Source organism: Mesoplodon densirostris, chromosome 3, assembly GCF_025265405.1.
Source record: "Mesoplodon densirostris isolate mMesDen1 chromosome 3, mMesDen1 primary haplotype, whole genome shotgun sequence".
NCBI lineage: Eukaryota > Metazoa > Chordata > Mammalia > Artiodactyla > Ziphiidae > Mesoplodon > Mesoplodon densirostris.
In genome coordinates, this window is record NC_082663.1 from 143,176,770 (window position 1) to 143,197,408 (window position 20,639).

General features: G+C 43.5%; 1 protein-coding gene and 1 non-coding gene across 3 annotated transcripts in view; both read left to right on the top strand.

Moving 5' to 3' along the window:
- Nucleotides 1–320: 320 nt before the first annotated feature.
- LOC132486586 (zinc finger protein 791-like) overlaps nucleotides 321–20,639 on the top strand; it is a 50,499-nt gene continuing 30,180 nt past the window's right edge. Inside the window, exons 1-3 of one of the 2 annotated variants that reach the window (XM_060093981.1) lie at nucleotides 321–449; nucleotides 2,938–3,031; nucleotides 4,253–4,297. In XM_060093981.1, coding sequence (XP_059949964.1) covers nucleotides 4,280–4,297 — 18 coding nt within the window. In that variant the 5' untranslated portion in view covers nucleotides 321–449; nucleotides 2,938–3,031; nucleotides 4,253–4,279. The remainder of the gene's footprint in view (nucleotides 450–2,937; nucleotides 3,032–4,252; nucleotides 4,298–20,639) is intronic. The other variant, XM_060093982.1, reaches the window with a different exon arrangement.
- Nucleotides 7,723–7,829, top strand: LOC132487341 (U6 spliceosomal RNA). The gene has a single exon (XR_009531623.1). It is a non-coding gene; the product is annotated as a U6 spliceosomal RNA (small nuclear RNA).

Sequence of the window (20,639 nt, forward strand, 5' to 3'; positions counted from 1 at the left end):
CTTGCTTTGGATAAGGACGTCGGTTGTTCCGGAATCTTACTCTGGAATTCCCTGAGCACACCTGTGACCCCACATTCTTAAATATCTGAGGAAGACGCCACTATCCCGCTAGGGCCAGTGACAAGTGTGGTTTAAAGGCAAACATCGCTGGAAAGGAAAAGTTCCCGCCCACCTGTGGAAACTGGTTCTGCTCAATCATGTGACCTCCTGACCCATTGTCACTCAGGAGAAAGGGGGGCGGGTGCTTGCGAACTGTCCAATCGGGGGCGCAGCAGGGGAAAGTGGGTGGGTCACGCTCTGCAAACTGCGTGGACGCTCGTGGCCACGCTTTGCGTGGAATCTCGTCTGCGTTTACGCGTCTCAGGTGTGTCTGCTGCAGCGTAAATACGTGTTGCGGGGGCCGCGGGAGTCTATGGGAAGACGCCGGAGGAGCCCAAAGCCGGGAAATGGTGAGTGTGCTGGGCCAGGTGTCCCAGGACAGGGAGGAGGGACAGTGTGAACCGGCCGTGGCGGGACGTAGGCCTCCCGGCGCGGTAAACTCAGGAGTCTGCGGACCCAAAATCGCGGGGGGCGCCGTTCAGACCTCATTCCCTCCGGCTGCCGCAGTGGCGGGGCTGGGTCGGCAGCCGGGACCCCGGGCGTCCTGTCCCGTCACTGCAGGCGGTGACTTAAGCCTGGAGCCTCTCTGGACAGCTCTGCGCCCACAGCCCCGCGACTCCTCTAGAATGTGTGGTGACCACGGGGAGGGTTATCAGGGGACAATCCTGACTCCGTCTCCGTGGTTCGTGAGTGGGAGGAGCTGTGGTCTGTGCGGTCCCAGTCCCTCCTTTCTCCCCAGGGGGCACTCGTTTTCTCCTGAGTTTTCCAAATGTTTGGAGAGCAGGGTCTCAAATCCAGGATCCAGACTAATTCCCAGATTAGCTTTTCCTAAAACTGGCAATAAATCCCTAAATTTCCACATCCCTCCCTCATTCCCACAGCCAACTTTCCGTCTTCAATTCAGAGCATCATTATCAGCTCTTTGTTCTCCCTGGTGTATTTCAAACAGACTCAATATTCTAATTGTTTATCCTTTTTCTTTTAAAAAAATAATTTACTTTTGGCTGTGTTGGGTCTTCGTTGCTGCACGCGGGCTTTCTCTAGTTGCGGCGAGCGGGGGCTGCTCTTCGTTGCGGTGCACGGGCTTATTGCGGTGGCTTCTCTTGTTGCGGAGCATGGGCTCTAGGCGCACGGGCTTCAGTAGTTGTGGCTCACGGGCTCAGTAGTTGTCGCTCGCCAGCTCTAGAGCACAGGCTCAGTAGTTGTGGCGCACGGGCTTAGTTGCTCCGCGGCATGTGGGACCTTCCCAGACCAGGGCTCGAACCCGTGTCTGCTGCATTGGCAGGAGGATTCTTAACCACTGCACCACCAGGTAAGTCCTTATCCTTTTTCTACAGAGTCATGGGTGGCTCTTTTTTAAGGATTTATATTTGCTGTGGATATTTTCCATGAGAGGATACCTGAGAATAACCACCAGGAACTGAAATCAACCACCTGGAACTGAAACCATGTAACTCAGATTGGGACTTGAACCCACGGTCTTTTAACTGAGATCTCACACCTGGTCTCAGAACTTAATGAAGCTCAGGTCCTTGATGTCTCATCACAGAAAGAATTCAGTGAGAGACAAAGTGATAGGAGAAGTGGACACACTCCACAGACAGAGTGTGGGCCATCTCAGAAGGTGAGAGTGGCACCAGGGTGTGGGGTTGGCCATTTTTATAGGCCAACCTTTTTATAGGGGTGGATAATTTCATAGGCTAATGAGTGGGAGGGGTATTCCAGCTATTTTGGAGAAGGGGTGGGGATTTCCAGGAATTGGGCCACCGCCCACTTTTTGACCTTTATGCTCGGCCTTGGAACTGTCATGACACCTGTGAGTGTGTTCCAATGAGTGTACACTGAGGCTCAAGGTCTAGTGGAAGTCAGCTTGTCCGCCATCTTGGACCTATTCTGTTCTACTCAGTTTATGTCATGTCCTCAGCCTATGTCATTCTTTTAAAGGTTGTGCTGTGTCCCTTTCCCTCCTGTTTCAGAACTACATTATATGAAATCCTTGTGCCTCTCCTCGAGGATCTTTCCTGGGCACAGACATCCTATGGGTAGTCCTTTGGGTAGAGTTTCCTCTTTGGAAACGTTCCTGGGTGTTCTCTCCTGTCAGCACTTCCCCTCCCTGGGTTTGTCACCCTGGAAAGATTTATTCATGTATGTGAGCCTCAGTTATTAAAAAACTTAAAATTTATGTAAGCAGTGGAGCTTGAACAATAGCATTTTCCAAAGAGGCAAGAAATAGGTGAGTTTCAGAAAAAAGAAAATATTCTTGTATTACATTGCGTCAAAAATTCTTGTTTCTTTTTTCTTCCCTCCCTGAGCAGGTGTAATATCCTGAGGTCTGTTCTTTTTGTTTGGGGTTTTTTTGGGGGAGGCGGGGGGTTGTTCAAATGCAATTCCAGGGCTTAGGCTTGAGGTGTTCAAGTACAGTTTTTTAAAATATTTTATTGAAATACAGTTGATTTACAATGTGTTAGTTTCAGATGTACAGTCAAGTGATTCAGTCACATATATATACATATATATGTGTATATTTGTATGTGAATATATGTATATATACTTTTTAGATGCTTTTCCATTACAGGTTATTGATATTGAGTATAGTTCCCTGTGCTATACAGTAGGTCCTTGTTAGTTATCTGTTTTATGTATAGTAGTGTGTATATTTTAATCCCAAACTCCTAATTTACCCCCCCAATTATGTCTTTATAAAACAATTTCTTGCTGTGGAAATAATAAATTAATTAATATCATTATTTTCTGAGAGTAATAGATACTTACGCGTTTTCTTGTTGAACTACAAAAAAGCCTTACAATTTTCTTCCCTCCTTTCTACATAAACACTAGGTTTGTGTGATTTTGCTGGATTCTTCAACCACTGGGGTCATTTAAAATAACATCGTGTGGTCCAAAACAATGTGACTGGGAGCAGAGACCTGAGGTCAGTGACTCAAGGCGAGGCCCCCTTGAGGCTGCAAAGGGAAGTACTTGAAGGCCCAGCTGGTTCTTCCTGAAGAGCCCAGCAGGTGTCCTACCTGCTCACACCCACCATGGAAGGAGCCTTTAAGCTGAGAGAAGCTACAGAGCCCTGGAAAGCTGGGGATACAAGTGCACATGGCAGAAAGGGTTTGGGGGGAGATGGGATGGTGATACCCCTTTTGAGGTTGTAACCGTGGCTTCCCCGGGTCTGTTTCTAGGTATAGGCTGGAGTTGGGTTTTTTTTAAATATAAATTTATTTATTTATTTATTTTTGGCTGAGTTGGGTCTTTGTTGCTGCGTGTGGGCTTTCTCTAGTTGCTCCAAGCGGGGCCTACTCTTAGTTGTGGTTCACGGGCTTCTCATTGCGGTGGCTTCTCTTGTTGTGGAGTATGGGCTCTAGGCATGCGGGCTTCAGTAGTTGTGGCTTGCAGGCTCTAGAGCGCAGGCTCAGCAGTTGTGGCGCATGGGCTTAGTTGCTCCACAGCATTTGGGATCTTCCCGGGCCAGGGCTCAAACCCTTGTCCCCTGCATTGGCAGACGGATTCTTAACCACTGCGCCACCAGGGAAGCCCTAGGTTGGAGTTTTGCATCCACAGTGTAGGTGCGCTCAGAGTGTAATTTGTTTACATTGAGAAAGCCTGTGACAGGAGTTCTGTGTCCTGGGTTAGAGGTCATGAATTTGGGAGTTCTTTTGGGTCAGAATCTTAAATTGAATTCTGCTGAGAGTTTTCTCACTGTGGCAATGGAAGCCTGAAAAAGGGAGTGGTTCCATTATTCATCAGGGAGAGGAGGGCGTGTGGCGCTCCCAGAGTCCATCCCTGTGGCTGCTCAGGTGCCCCCACCCTCCTTCACCAGGGACTGACCTGGTCCAGGGGTTCTATCTCAACCAGGAGAGCCTAGTGTGTGTTAAACTTTCAAACAGGCTCCTTCTGTCCTGTGGGACGCTGGCTGCTTATCTGTGCTGATTCCAATATTTGTGTCTCTTTCCTCTGGATTCTTTTATCCATTGAATAGTGCAGCCCTTTGGCTGTAGTTTCCCTTAGCACTTTGTAATTAATTCCCTGTGTGGGAAATAATATTTTTAGTTTCTTGGGCTTAAAGAAAAATCTAAGTTGATTGAGAGATATGATGTCGGTAAGGCAAGAAAATTGTGGAACTAAATAGGATTTTTGTTCCTTTTAGGGAAGAGAACCTCAAGATGTGAGATGAATGTGTTTACATTTTCAGGTACGTGTTTCATTTTACATCAGTGTTTGTGCATGTCCTTAGAGAATATTGAAATTTAAAAGGCAGGGAACTTCATGGCAGTCCAGTGGTTAGGACTCATGGCTTTCACTGCTGGTTCAATCCCTGGTTGAGGAACTAAGATCCTGCAAGCCGTGTAGCACAGCCAAAACAACAAAAAAAGCTAAAGCAATTGATGTGAGGACAGCTAATCAAAGCTTACATAAATCTTTGAAAATTCTACTGCATTTAAAGAATGAAACCCAAACCCCTGTTGCATTATAATGTTATATTGATTTCTGAAAATACCACCCTCCCCCATGTGAGATATAGGGAAGGGACAAACTAGGATACACCTTGTCATTTTAGTTAGCAAGGGATTTGAAAATTGTGGTTTATACTTTTGTAACCATTAGTGTTCAAAGGAATTAGATCTTAACAATAGTTTCCTACGTACAAAAATTAAAATTAAAGAAAGACTATTAAATAGTAACACAGGGTGTATATACTTTGCTTATTTTCAATAAACCTGTGAGATACAAAAGCCTAACTTAAGCAAAGTCACTGCCCTCCTTTCCTGGTCCCCTCCAGCATTGTTACTCCAGCCACTGCAGATACACAGTTTTAATCATTTCTTGAGCTTCCTGTTAATGTTTCTTTACATAAAAACAAGCCATTGTGAATTCCTATTTTTCATACCCAAGTTTGTCCTTATAATGAGTAGTCAGACTCCACATTTTTGAAACTTGATTAAAGTATAGTTGGTATACAATGTTGTATTAATTTTTGCTGTACAGCAAAGTGATTCAGTTATACATATATACATTCTTTTTCATATTCTTTTCCATTATGGTTTATCACAGGATATTGAATATAGTTCCCTGTGTTACACAGTAGGACCTTGTTGTTTATCCATTCTATATATAATAGTTTGCATCTGCTCATCCCACACTCCCAGTCCTTCCCTACCCCAGCCCCGCTCCCTCTCGGCAACCACAAGTCTATTCTCTGTGCTTGTAAAGACTCCATGTTTTTTGATGTTTACCGACAGCTTACGCCTCCCTTCTCTCTTCCCTTGTGTCCACGCCCGGAAAAGCTGATAACAGAGTCTGTAGTCCTCTGGCAATAGTTTCACATTCCAGCCACACAAGCCCCTGTCTGTGTGCAGAACTCTTATCCTGGCCCAACCCCTGACAAAGATTCTTTGCTTGACCAGAGAATCTTTGGTTCTGACCCTAAACCTTCTCCTGGGCCTATCTGTGTAGTTCCTCGTGAAATCCAGTTTTACCAGAAACCCTGCTGCATCAGTTAAACCAGAATTCCCCAGCTCCCCATGTCTGATTCCTTCTGTATCTGATTGGGTTCCTACACTCCCACCATTGCTCAGGTGATGTGTGATCACCCTGCCTGACTTCAGTAAGAATCCTGTTAGGTCAGTTTATCCAGACCCACTAATCCCTGGTTTTTCTTTTAGTAAATTTCCATCCACTGACCCCCACCCCCGCCACCTTGCTCTCTGGCCATGAATTCCCACTTCCTCATGCTGTATTCAGAGTTGAGCCTAGTCTCATTTCTCCCTGGCTGTGAAATCCCATCGCAGTACCTGTCCCAGGGGTTCTGGATAAAATCTGCTTTACCTCTTTGACAAGTGTCACTGAATATTTTTTCTTTAACGTTCCCTAGCCATGATGAAAATCCAGGCCAGGCTCCTTTCCTTGCTTTCTGAAGCCATTTCAGAGCTGCTTGAGATGCCAGCCCTGCCTTCCCCCCAAGACCTCAATTACGTGGGTCATAGACTTTTTTTTTTTTTTTTTGGCCCCACTGGGTGGCATGCGGGATCCTAGTTCCCTGACCAGGGATCAAACCTATGCCCCCTGCATTGGGAGAGCGGAGCCTTAACCACTGGACCACCAGGGAAGTCCCAGTCATAGGCTTTTTCCTACCCTGAGTGTGTGTTTGCATGACACACCAGCATCAGTCTCAACATGGAAATCACACCTCTGCAGGTGGCAAGAAAAATGGGTGTGGTGAGCAGCATGGCCAGACATGACCACCACCCATGGGTCTGTCTTCTCTTGCTCTGACTTGCTCACCTGCTGTGTTGTCTTATGGCGGCCAGTGCTATGGGCTGCTAGGTGCCAGGGACCTCGTGCTGTGAGCTGTGCTGCCTATGTTGCATTGTTGACCATACGAATCCTCAGTTTTAGATTCAGCAGACCAGAGTTGGCAGTTTCAAGAATTCCTAGGCTGGGCCTCCCTGGTGGCGCAAGTGGTTGAGAGTCCGCCTGCCGATGCAGGGGATACGGGTTCGTGCCCCGGTCTGGGAGGATCCCATATGCCGCGGAGCGGCTGGGCCCGTGAGCCATGGCCGCTGGGCCTGCGCGTCCGGAGCCTGCACGTCCGGAGCCTGTGCTCCGCAACGGGGGAGGCCACAACAGTGAGAGGCCCGCATACCGCAAAAAAAAAAAAAAAAAAAAAAAAGAATTCCTAGGCTTTGGGGAGCAGCAGTATGGGATTGGCGCCCTCCTTGTATTAGTCCTGGGGTGATATCTTTGCCAGGATTTATCTGTGTGTTAGAGTGAAGCTGTGACAGAGGCAGGCTTGGCCCCGACATACCCCAGTGAGGGGTGAGAGAGAGAGACTATGCCCTGTGCAAGAGGTGGCTCCACTGAGTGTTGCTCTTGAAAGAACAGTCATTTAAAAAGACAGAAAAGGAGAAGAGAGGGGGAAAGGCAGCCAACAGATGGCAGGCCGAATCCGCCCTCCTAATACCAGGGGGCGCACCAGGACCCTTAAGTACCTCTGCTGCTGCCCCTGTCTCTACTGCAACAAAGCTCCTGACCCTCAGAGTTACAGGGGGCAACACCCATGGCATCCTTGTGGCACAGCCAAGGGATTAGTTCAAACTGACTTAAACCTGGGGTCCTTAAACCCTATAAAGCAACCCGTTGTCCTGGAGGAGACCCCTATTCCTCATGGCACTAATGTGAGGCCCTCTGGAGGGAAAAATTTTATAAATACCAGGGTAGAGAGGTCACCCTCTCCCCCGAAGTATATACAGTGACTGAAAAACTAAAACAGGGAAGGACAGGAGAGAGGAAATAAGTGAAAAAATACTGAAACAAAGGTGCACAATTTAACCCAACTGGAAATCTAAAATATAGTAAAAGAATTTACACAAAAGATAAAGAAAAGATAAAGGGCCACTGTGTGGTTTCTGGGGCCTCTACAACGTAGTTTCTGAATTTTGTCATCTGCTGTATTGCATTGATTCACAAACCTTCATGCAAATAATACTGGGTCTCAAGTTACAGTTATATTAGGATCCCACTAAACTTAAGCAAGGTAAGATAATCTCTAAGATTATCTAAGATGATCTAAGATTCCCAATAATCTTAGAGGAGTTACTGAATATAAAATAGGGGACAGTGCTCACTTCGGCAGCACATATACTAAAATTGGAATGATACAGAGAAGATTAACATGGCCCCTGCACAGGGATGACAAGCAAATTCGTGAAGCGTTCCATATTTTTAAAAAAAAATTATCAAAGCTATAAGACCCACTGATAGACAGTAAACTTTACTATGTTAATAAAAACTGCATGTGCTATATCGCACATTTAAAAAATATTTTGATAACTATATTTCTACATAATTTGTTTCCTTTATAATTCTATGTATTTTTTGCAATAAAAACATTATTCCAAAAATATAAATATTAAAAAAATAAAATAGGAGACAAATAAGCATGTCTCACCTTAACCATCAGCCAACTTGCCTAAAGACCCCATAGTCACAGGATTCATTTGTCCTAAAGTATCCTATAGTGAACAGGAAAGCTCTGAACTAATGATTCACAAATTAAAATTAAATAATTTTTTAAAATAAATTTATTTATTTTTGACTGCTTTGGGTCTTCATTGCTGCACGTGGGCTTTCTCTAGTTGCAGCAAGTGGGGACTACTCTTCGTTGTGGTGTGCGGGCTTCTCATTGCAGTGGCTTCTCTCATTGCGGAGCACGGGCTCTAGGCACACGGGCTTTGGTAGTTGTGGCACACAGGCTCAGTAGTTGTGGCTCGCGGGCTCTAGAGCGCAGGCTCAGTAGTTGTGGCACATGGGCTTAGTTGCTCCGTGGCATGTGAGATCTTCCCAGATCAGGGCTCGAACCTGTGTCCCCTGCATTGGCAGGCGGATTCTTAACCACTGCGCCACCAGGGAAGTCCTTAAATAATGTTTTTGCCAATTCCAAATTGGCTTGACAAAATGGGACCCCACAGATTTATCCCCCAGGTAAATAATATGTGCCAAAGTAAATTAAACAGGGCTTTGAAGGATTGAAAACCATTACAAAAAATTATTTCGTGAAGAGGTGATTACTCGCAGCGCTTCTCCTTTACACAGCTGAATTTGGCCTGTTCTAAAACATGAAAAGAAGGAATGGCACTTGGTACAACCACTATGGAAAACATTATGGAGGTTCCTTAAAAAACTAAAAGTAGAACTAACATATGATCCAGCAACCCCATTCCTGGGCATATATCTGGAGAAAATAATAATTCAAAAAGATACGTGCATCCCAATGTTCATTGCAGCACTATTTACAGTAGCCAAGCCATGGAAGCAATCTAAATGTTTATCAACAGAGGAATGGATAAAGAAGATGGGGTACATATATACAATGGAATATTGCTCAGCCATAAAAAAAGAATGAAATAATGCCATTTGCAACAACATGGATGGACCTAGAGACTGTCATACTAAGTGGAGTAAGTCAGACAGAGAAAGACAAATATCATAATTTTTAAAAATGGTACAAATGGAATCTAATTTTTTAAAAAATGATACAAGTGAACTTATCTACCAAACGGAAACAGACTTACAGATATTGAAAGCAAACTTATGTTTACCAAAGGGGAAACGTTGGGGGGAGGGATAAGTCAGGAGCTTGGGATTTACATACAATACTATATGTAAGACAGATAACCAATAAGGACCTACTGTATAGCACAGGGAGCTCTACTCAATATTGTGTGATAACCTATATGAGAAAAGAATCTGAGAAAGAATGAATATATCATATGTATAATTGAATCACCTTGCTCTACACCTGAAACTAACACAACGTTGTAAGTCAACTATACTCCAGTAAAATTAAAAAAAAAAAAAGGAATGAATGACACCTCACAGTGGATTACCTTGAGTTTGTGGTCTCACCACACAAACCCCTGTACCCAGTCCCCAACATTGTGGAAATTACTGACTCTATCCAATCAGCAGCTGGTAAATATCCTGCTCTCACAGATTTGGTTAAGTCTGTTGTGTTCAGTGCCTGTTTCAACAGTCTCTCAGCTTCACTTGGCCTTCGCCTCTTAAGGGAGGTGAGGCACTTTTACCTGGTTAACCTTGGGGAACCTGAACACCATTGTCACTGCACACAGTCTCTGCGGGCAGAATGTGAGCTGTATCGACCTTGCTCTGGGAGCACAGCTGTGACATTACATTAATGACATTCTCCTCTGAGGAAGTTCATTTAGGGACATACAAATACTGAAAAAAGGAGCTCCTGGGAAGTGGATGGGTCATTAGCCCATCCATAAATAAGGCCCTGACACTGGTTAAATTCCTAAAAATTACATGGTAAACAAGGGGCTGTTCCCTCCCTGACACCATGAAGAAATAGCTGTTGTCCCTCTTAGCACTCACAGCATCTCCTAGCTTGTTTTGGTGTTTGGAAGGCAACATATTCTTTCCTTACAAACTTTACTTCTATGCAAGGAACTCCCCTCCTTGGCCCACACTTTATGCCATTAGAGCTGTAATTACCACCAGGTACTGGGCTCTCCTGAAAACAGGATCTCCCAGGACCTGAGCATGTGACCCTCCACCCAGCTGTCCATTGTGCCTTCAGTCCTTAAAACAGCCCCCCATGAGCTCAGCACGGCTACTGAGACCTCCTTGAGACATGACAGAGCGCAACCTGAGCCCTCTGGCATAGCCTGCCTGCAGGAGGGGCACCCTCCCCCTCAGTCCCTTTCTAGATGCCACAGTTCTGGAAGAGGTCTCTTCACCATTCACTATGATGTTAACCTATAGGCTTGTCATGTATGGTTTTTATTATGTTGAGGTATATTTATTCTATACCTAAGTTGTTTAGAGTTTTTATCACGAAAGGATGTTAAATTTTGTCAAATGCTTTTTCTGTGTCTGTTGAGGTGATCATATAATTTTTTCCCTTTATTTAGTTAATTTGGTGTAACACATTTATTGATTTGCATATGTGGAACCATCCTTGCATCCCAGGGATAAATCCAACTTGATCATGTTGTATAAGCCATCTAATGTGCTGTGAATTTGGTTTATTTTTTTTTGTAGAGGATTTTTACATCTGTGTTCATCAGGGGTATTGGCTTGTTATTTTCTGTTCTTGTAGTGTCCTTGTCTGGCTTTGGTATCGGTAATGCTGGCCTCATAAAATGAGTTTGGAAGTGTTCCCTTCTCTCCAAGTTGTTGCAAGAGTTTGAGAAGAATTGGTATTAATTCTTCTTTAAATCTTTGGTAGAATTCAGCAGTGAAGCCATCTGGTCCTGGACTTTTCTTTGTTGGGAGGCTTTTGATTACTGATTCAACCCCCTTACTCCTTATTTAGTGGTTCAGATTTTCTGTTTTCGTGATCCAGTCACAGTAGGTTGTATGTTTATAAGAATTTATCTAATACCTCTACGTCAGGGATCCCCAACCCCCAGGCCACGAACCGATATGGGTCCGTGGCCTGTTAGGAACCGGGCTGCACAGCAGGAGGTGAGCAGCAGGCAAGCGAGCAAAGCTTCATCTGTATTTACAGCCGCTCCCCATCGCTCACATTACTGCCTGAGCTCCGCCTCCTGTCAGCATTACGGTGACTTGTATAATTATTTCATTTCAACAGACTTTCATTATGTATTACAATGTAATAATAATAGAAATAAAGTGCACAATAAATGTAATGCGCTTGAATCATCCTGAAACCATCCCCCCCACCACCCCCAGTCCGTGGAAACATTGTCTTCCATGAAACCGGTCCCTGGTGCCAAAAAGGGTGGGAACCGCTGCTTTAGGTTATCCAATTTATTAGCATATAACTGTTCATAGTAATTTTTTATGATCCCTTATATTCCCCAAATAATTTATCCTGTTTCATTTCTGATTTTATTAATTTGAATCTTTTCTCATTTTTTTTAGTCTAGCTAATGGTTTGTCTTTTCAAACAACCAATTCTTAGTTACTTTGACTAGTTTTATACTTTCATGTGTTTTCACGTTACTAATTAGCATCCTTTCATTTCAGTTTGAGGAAATCCCTATAGCATTTCTTGTAAAGCAGGTGTAGTGGTGGTAAACTCCCTCAGCTTTTGTTTGTTTGTGAAGTCTTTGTTTCCTTCATTTCTGAAGGACAGCTTTGGTGAGTAAAGCTTTCTCGGTTGGCAGTTTCTTTCTTTCAGCTCTTTGCATATGTCATGCCACTCTCTTATGACCTCACGGTTTCTGCTGAGAAATTTGTTGATAGTCTATTGGGGTTCCCTTTATGTGATGTATCACTTTCCTCCTGTTACTTTCAAAATTCTCTTTCTTTGATTTTTAATAATTCGATTATAATGCATCTTTATGAATTCTTCTTTGGGTTTAACCTGTTTAGGGATATTTGAGGTTTAGGTACCTGGATGTCCATATCTTTCCCAATATTTGGGAAGCTTCCAGTCATCATTTCTTTAAATAGGCTTTCTACCCTTCTCCCTCTCTTCTCCTTATAGACATTCCATAATGTGTATATTATTTCTTTTGCTGGTGTCCCTTAATTCCCATAAGCTTTCTTCATTCCTTTTCATCCTTTTTTTCTTCCTCTTTTCTCCTCTAACTGAATAATTTCAAATGAACAGTCTTCAAGTTCACAGATTCTTTTATCTGATTCATCAAGTCAGTTCTCGAAGCTGTATTTCATTTTTCAATTCATTTATTATATTCTTCAGCACCAGAATTTCTGTTGGGTTCTTTGTGATTTCTGTCTATCAGTCGAACATCTCCTTTTGTTCATGTATTGTTTATTTTGTTGAGTTGACTGTATGTATTCTTATGAAGCTCCCTGAGCATCCTTTGAACAATTATCTTAAATTCTTCATTAGGCAATTTCTAGACCTCCATTTCTGTGGAATAGGTTACCAGAAAATTATTGAGTTTCCTTGTCATTTTTCTGTGTGTGTGTGTGTGTGTGTTCCTTGAGGTTTTGCATTGCTGTGTTCACATGTGAAGGAGCAGTCAATTCCTCCACTGACTGGTTTTGGGAAAGAAACACTTTTCACCAGTCAGCCCAGCTGGGAATTCTGTGATTCCGTCAGACCTTATCTATGAATGCACCCGCCTCACACCTCTTGTACCCTCTTTAGCAGGAATTCTTAAGATTATATGCCTTCGTTTGTTTTTCTTGTCTGCACCCCTCAGCATGCAGGATCTTAGTTCCCCAGCCAGGGATTGAACCTGTGCCCCCTGCAGTGGAGGCGTGGAGTCCTAACCACTGGACTGCCAGGGAATTCCCTGTATGCCTTCTTTTGATCCCTCACAACCAGGCGGGGTACTGAGAGCCTCGCATTTGTTTTCCTGAGATGTAGTCCCCTGAAATGCTTGTCTTCTTCCAGTCCCACTGAGTTGAGCCAGCTGAATGCATGTGCTTACAAGACAGGGGAGAGGCTTTCTCTCACTGTCTGGAGTACATACATGGAGCTGGCTATGTGGTGGGAGGGTGGGGGAGTCAGGTGTGCAGAGCATTGGGTGTGCCCATGTACCAGACAGGAGTGTCTGCAGACATCAGATCCCAAGTGGCTGAAATGCAAGCCTCCTGATGGAGTCTGTGAGGGACTAGTAGGATCTGCAGCCATTTGTTGTGTTCTGAGCCTTGATTTCTGTGGGTCCTTGCAACTCTTCCCTGCTCCCAGCCCTCCAGCTGTCCTGACTCCCTTAGTATTCTCCGTTAGTATTCTTGGTGAGATGAGAAATCACGGAGGCTCTTGGGCAGCATCTCACACCACTGGGGAAGCCAAGTGCTCAGTCACTACACTCTCACTTTCCCATGGGAGGAATCCTGGGCCAAGGAGAGCTCTTAGCATTGAGCTGTGCCACCTTTGGGGAGGAGTGAGACTGTTCTTCTTACCTTTCTGTGGTGTCTGTTCTCAGATTTTTTTGCTCCACTGGTGTGCTGGAACTTCTCCACTGGGCTCCCTGACTTCCACAGAGGTACTCATCCTTGACTGGTTGTCAAAATCAGTGCACTGTGGGAAGATGACAGTAGAAAATTCCTCTTCCCCCCTCCTGCTGATGTCACTCTCTTATGGGCCCAAGTGTTATTTAAAAGCGCGTTGTTTAATACCCAAGTATTTGGGAGTTTTCCAACTATCTCTGTGCTACTGATTTCTAGATTAATACCATTGTGGTCTGCAAACATATCTTGTATGATCTCTCTTTTTTCAAATTTAAGGTGAATTTTGTGTCCCAGAATGTGGTCTGTCTTGGTGAATGTTCCATATGACCTGGAGAAGAATGTGTATTCTGCTGTGTTTGGATGAAGTATTGCATGGATTTCAATTAAATCCACTTGTTGGATCGTGCTGTTTAATTTAACTATGTCCTTCCTGCTGGAACTCTTAATTACTGATGAGGGCATGTGAAGTCTTCAACTATAATGGTGAATTCATCTATTTCTCCTTGCCGTTCTAGTATTTTTTTCCTCGTATATTTTGCAGTCTTGTTATGCATGTAGACAGTAAGTATGGCTATGTCCTCTTGGAAAATTGACACTTTGGGTTTTTTGTTTTGGGTTTTTTTTTTTTGGCGGGGTGGGGCTCAGCACAGCAAGCAGCTTGTGGGATCTTAGTTCCCTGACCAGGGATTGAACCCGGGGCCACAGCAGTGGAAGCGCCGAGTCCTAACCACTGGACCACCAGGGAATTCCCGACACTTTAAACATTAGGTAATGTTCCTCGTTATCAGTGTGAGTTTTCCTTGCTCTGAAGTCTGCTTTGTCTGAAATTAATATAGCTATGCCATGTCATTTGCAGCAACATGGATGGACCTAGAGATTATCATACTAAGCAAAGTAAGTCAGAATGAGAAAGACAAATACCATATGATATCACTTATATGTGGAATCTAAAATATGACACAAATGAACATACTAAACAAAAACAGACTCACAGATACAGAGAACAGACTGGTTGCTAGGGGGGTCAGTGGGAAGGAAGGATTGGGAGTGTGGGATTAGCAGATGCAAACTATTATATATAGGATGGATAAACAACAAGGTCCTACTGTATAGCACAGGGAACTATATTCAATATCCTGTCATAAACCATAATGGAAAAGAATATGAAAAAGAATATATATGTATAACTGAGTCACTTTGCTGTACAGCAGAAATTAAACACAGCACTGTAAATAGACTATACTTCAATAAAATTAAAAGAAATATATGTGTGGCTATGCCAGTTTTCCTTTGTTTAGTGGTGGCATGGTATATCCTTCTCCACCCTTTACTTTTTTTTTTTTTTTTTTTTTTGGCTGCACCAGATCTTAGCTGTGGCGTGCTTGATCTTTAGTTGCAGCATATGGGCTCTTAGCTGCGCCACACGGGCTTCTTCACTGCGCGGCACAGGCTTCTTCGCTGCTGCATGGCACGCGGGATCTAGTTCCCCGACTAGAGATCGAACCCAGGCCCCCTGCACTGGGAGCACAGAGTCTTACCCACTGGACGACCAGGGAGGATCTTAAAGAAGGTCCTTACTTTTAATTTATCTGTGTCTTTATATCTAAACTGATTCTTGCAGACAACATATAATTGTTACTTTGTTATTCACTTGAAAATTTCTGTCTTTCATTTCTTGTATTTAGACCATTGATGTTTAAGGTGATTATTGATAGAGTGGATCAATATCTACCATACTTCTACTCTTTTCTATTTGTTACCTTTGTTCTTTGTTTCTTCATTCTCTTCCACCTTTCTTCGTTCTCTACCTTTTATTGAGCATTTTGTGTGGTTCCATTTTTTTCTCCTCTTTTAGCTTACTATTATACGTTTTTCAGTAGTTGCCCATGAGTTTGCAATATACATTTACAACTAACCTTGTCCTCTCTGAAGTAACAGTATACCATCACTTCAGTGGATGTGCAGTTTTCTCATAACAGAGTATTCCAATTCCTCCTCCCTGCCCTTGTACCATTGCTATCATTCATTTCATTAATCCATAAGCTACAATTACTGAATATATAGTTGCTGTTATGATTTTGAACAAAGTGTTTTCTGTCAGAATACATAAAAATAACAGAAATAAATCATTTTATTTTACCTTCATTTATTCCTTCTCTAACACTCTTCCTTTCTTCATCATTACCTTCTTCCTGACAAATTTCTTCTTTTTTAAAAAATGTTTATTTATTTATTTGGCTGCACTGGGTCTTAGTTGTGGCATGTGGGATCTTTGTTGCCATGTGCGGGATCTTCATTGTGGCATGTGGGATCTTTAGTTGCAGCATGCAGGATCTTAGTTGCGGCATGTGGGATCTAGTTCCCAGACCAGGGATCGAACCCTGGGCCCCCTGCATTGGGAGCATGGAGTTCTTAACCACTGGACCCCCAGGGAAGTCCCTGACAAATTTCTTTTAACAGTTTTTGCAAAGCAGGTATGCTGATAACAAATTCCCTTGATCTTTGTTTGTCTCAGAAAGTCTTGATTTCTCTCTCACTTTGGAAGGATAATTTTGCTTGACACAGAATTCTAGTTGGGTGGTTTTTCTTTCAGCACTTTATTTCACGAAACTCTCTTCCTGCTTACATGGTTTCTGAAAAGAAGTTTGATTTCATTCTTATCCTCGTTTTTCTGTACCTAATATTTTCTCACTCTACCTCCTTTTAAGATGTTCTCTTTGATTTTCTCAAGTTTGAATATGGTATTTCTAGGTGTGCATTTTTCAGTTTTTAATCTCATTTCTCTGAGCTTTCTGGATCTGTGGTTTGGTAACTGTCATTAATTTTGGGAAAATCTCAGTCCCCATAAGCTTCACTTATTTCTTCTTTTCCCGTCTTTCTTCTCTTTCATGTATTCCCATTATGTGTATGTTACACTTTTTATAATTGTCTCAAAGTTCATGGGTTTCTGTTCCCTTTTTTGTTCTTTTCATCTCTTTGCATTTTAGTTTTGGAAGGTTCTCTTGACATTTCCTCAAACTCAGTGATTCTTTCCTCACATGTTTCCATTGTGTTGATGTGCCCTCACCCCCATCCTGCCAAAGGAATAATTCATTTCTGTGCTTTTGTTTTTTATTTCTTGTATTTCCCTTTTGGTTCTTTCTCACGTGTTTCCATATTCGCGTATGTGACCTGTCTGTACTTGCACGCCACCCACTATTTCTTTGGGGTTTTTAATTATTATTATTTTGGCCATGCCCTGCAGCATGTGGGATCTTAGCTCCCTGTCCAGGGATCGAACCTGCACCCCCTGCACTGGAAGCGTGGAGTCTTAACCACCAGACCACCAGGGAAGTCCCTCATCCACTATTTCTGTTCGAGTCCTTAGCATATTCATCATAGTTGCTTCAAATTTCTGGTCTGATAATTCCAGCATACCCGCTACATCTGAATCAGGTTCTTTTCCTTGTCCTATTTTTATCGAATCAGGGCCCGCTGCTCGCAGCTTACAAAATCAAATTCACAAATGTTGATAGGAAGGAAAGTTGTCTTTGATTAATCAGAGTGCGAGCAATCCGGGAAGATGGTGGACCCAAAAAACCACCTCCCAAGAGCCTGCTCGGCCATGAAAGTTTTAAAGGGAAAGAGGGAAGTAAAACTCAGTTAATCATTGAAATAGGGGGTCACAGTCATCACTGCCCCCCACTGCATGCAGGCTCGTAGACTTGTGATCTTCCTTCAGATGTTAATCACACAGTTTGTTCACGAGATTACCAAAAGGGAAGCTAGGGAAGAGATCTGGTCATCTGTTAATTACTTATTCTACTTACTCATTTCTACTTCTTTGAACCGACAGGCTAGGCAAGGTGTTGTGTGATGAAAAGATTTGAAAGGTGTGCTTGGGCGGGAGATGAGTAGAGCATGGGGGTGCCTGGTTTAAAAGTTAGTTACATTACAACTTTGCTAAAGTGACAAGGAAAGGGACTTCCTGCTGAGGGCAGTTTCCTGCAAAGAGCTGCTTACACTGTCTCCTGAAGATGTGTTTTTTAAGTCTTTTCTTGTGCCTTTGAATTTTTTGTTGAATACTGGACATGATGTAGTGTGAAAAGGAACTGAGGTAAATAGACCTTAGTGTGAGGTTTTATGTTTATCTGACTAGCCTTAGGCTGTGTTGACTATTTGTTGTAGCTGTCAGGGGTAAAATATCCTCAGGTGTCCTTGCTTTTGTGTCCCATGTCACCTTTGGGGTACTGTAGAGACTTGTAAATAAGTTCTGAAACATACCGTTCTTTCCATGTTTCCCGCTGTGATGAAACAGGAGTCTTCTTGGTGTAGTGGCATGTTGTGGGTGGAGAGGAAATGTTCTATCGTCCCATGATTTGGTCTCAGTATTTTAATGAGCGTGTGTCCCTGGGCTGTGACCTTCTGTGGTATGATAAGAAAAATGTTTGGTCTTTGTCCACAGTTCTTATCAAAGATCTCCTAAGGCCTTTGGACTTTCTGAGTGATGAGAGCATCTTATGTTGTAATGAGGCAACTGCTTCCAGGCCCCTAAGATGGCTTCAGGGTATGGGTTGGTCACCAGGAAGACCAAGCTTTGATTAGAGGCTTAGAATGTTCAGCCCAGTTCCCAACCTCTGTGGAGGAAAGAGGGACTGGAGATTGAATTATTCACCCATGGTCGACATGAGGGAACTCCATCGAAACCTCTAAACCTCGGGATTCAGAGAGATCTGAGTTGGTGAACACGTCACCATGCTGGGAGGCTGTCATGCCAGGAGAGGGCATGGAAGCTCCCTACCCTCCGACCACCACTTTGCCCTGTGCACCCTTCACATTTGGCTATTCCTGACTTGTATCTTTTACAGTAAACTGGTAATAATAAGTAGTGCTTTTCTTCATTCTGATAGCTGTTCTAGCCAATTAACGAAGATGAGGTATTGTCCAGGGAACCTCTGAATTTGTAGTAGGCCGTGCAGAAATGTGTATAACCTTCCTGCTGCCCTGTTTGCAGCTGGCATCTGACATGGGGGCAGTCTTACAAGATTGAACCTGTAAACTGTGGAGTCTGATGTTAACTCTGGTTAGTTTGTGTTAGACTTGAATTGAATTGCAGGACACCCAGTTGGTGCTGGAGGGTTGGCATAGTTTTGGAAAACATACCAAGTATTTGCTGAGAGGTCAGGCAGAAAGGCTAGAGGGGACTCAAGTTGCCTATTTCCCACCCCTCATGTCATTTAGGCACTGGTGGAATCCCAGTTGGTTAGCCTCTAATGAAGCAGATTCTTTTGAGGACAGGACTTGTTAAGAAGAGTGGAATATTGTGGGCATATTTCAAAATGGCTATTTTTCAGTCTCTCTGCAGTTTTGGAGACAGCACTTTGCCCTGTGACCTCAGTTCTTTGATAGATATAAGAAGAGTCATTGATTTTTTCAGTTTGTTTGCTTTTTACAAAAAGTTTGTTGAGGATGGGACTGTTACCTTTTAAGCTCCTTATCTGCCAGATCAGAGGTCTCTGACTCCATCTTTTAATGTTTGACTGCTGATATGTTGGGAAAACTCAGTATTTTTCCTGAGTAGAGAAAACCCAGTTCTTCCTGCCTGTGTTTCTCCTTTACTTTTACCCAGAACACTTCACTCCTGACACTTTTGGTCACCAGACATTTGAGGGCTTTCTCCCCACAATAAGTAAATTCTCTGTGACACCAGTGGGGTGTCCTACGACTTAACTGAATCCTAACACTGTCTACCTGGAGACAGCATGAGATTATACAGGTTAAGGGCTAAGTCCCATAAGGCAGCCACTCCCACCCCCCAACTTCAGATGCCAATCACAAGGAGTAGGTTCCCAGGTTACTCACAACTTCTGTCTGACTTGGCTACAAATCAGGGGTTCCCACAACCCCCTCCTTGGGTTCTGTTTGCTAGAGCGGCTCACAGAACTCAGAGAAACACTTAACTTACATTTCCCAGTGTACTAAAGGATATAATAAAGGATACAAGTGAAGAGCCAGAGGAAGTGATACAAAGGGTGAGGTCTGGGAGGGTCCGTGTGAAGTTGGGGTGCATCACCCTCCCCCACGTGGATGTGCTTACCAACCTGGAAGCTCTCCGAACCCCATACCCTTGGAATACCCTTGGGATTTTACAGAGGTTTCCTCGCGTAGGCATGATTGATTATTAACTTCATTTCCAGGCCCTGTCCCCTCTCTGGAGGATGAGGGTGTTGGGCTGAAAATTCCAAGCTCCTGATCATGGCTTGCTCTTTCTGGTGACCAGCCCTCACCCAGCAGCTATCCAGGAGCCCACCCAGAGTCGCTTCAGCAGAACAAGAGTTGTTCCTTAGTGCTCTCATCCTTTAGGAATTTACAAGCTTTTAGGAGCTGGGTGCCAGGAACCAGGGGCAGAGACCAGTATATGTACTTTCCATTATTTGACAGTTGACAACTTTAGAGTCTTACCCCTCCTTCTTCCCTTTGTGCCCCACATCTGTACAAGGTGATAAGAAAGGCTGTGTGTGAACCTCCACCTTAGCCCACCCCCTAACCTCAGTTTAAAAAACCCAGGCCAGGCTCCCTTCCCTGTTCTCAATCCATTTCCCACCTGCTTGAGAGGCCCACCCTGCTCTCCCTAGAGACCTCAGTTACAGAAGTAATTAATCCTTTCATATATTCTTGGTAGGTGTGTGTTAGTCTCCACTACTCAACCAATGCTTGCAGTGGGGGGGGCGGGTATCGAGGGTCCACCTGCCTCCGAAGGTTATAGAAAAGGTAACATGGTATATATGTTGCAATACACTGCACTTATTTGCTCTATTGATAAATCCTCCAGATCTTTTCATAGCAATACCCTTTGTTTTTAAAAACTACATATGATGATGCATTTATGGAACCCATTCTTTCTCAACAGACACTTGGCTTCTTACTGATTTTTCTGCCAAAACCGCGAGTGAAAACTCAGATTGCCACATTATAGGACAAACTAACATACCCAAGTTATGTTTGTTTCCAAACTTAATTACTGCTTGAAATTTTTATCAGCAAATATATTCAGAAAAGAATATACAAAATGTTTTATGGCAAGATTTAGTGATAATTGAAACATCTTTGGAATCTTCATGAAGATTCATAAATGGCCT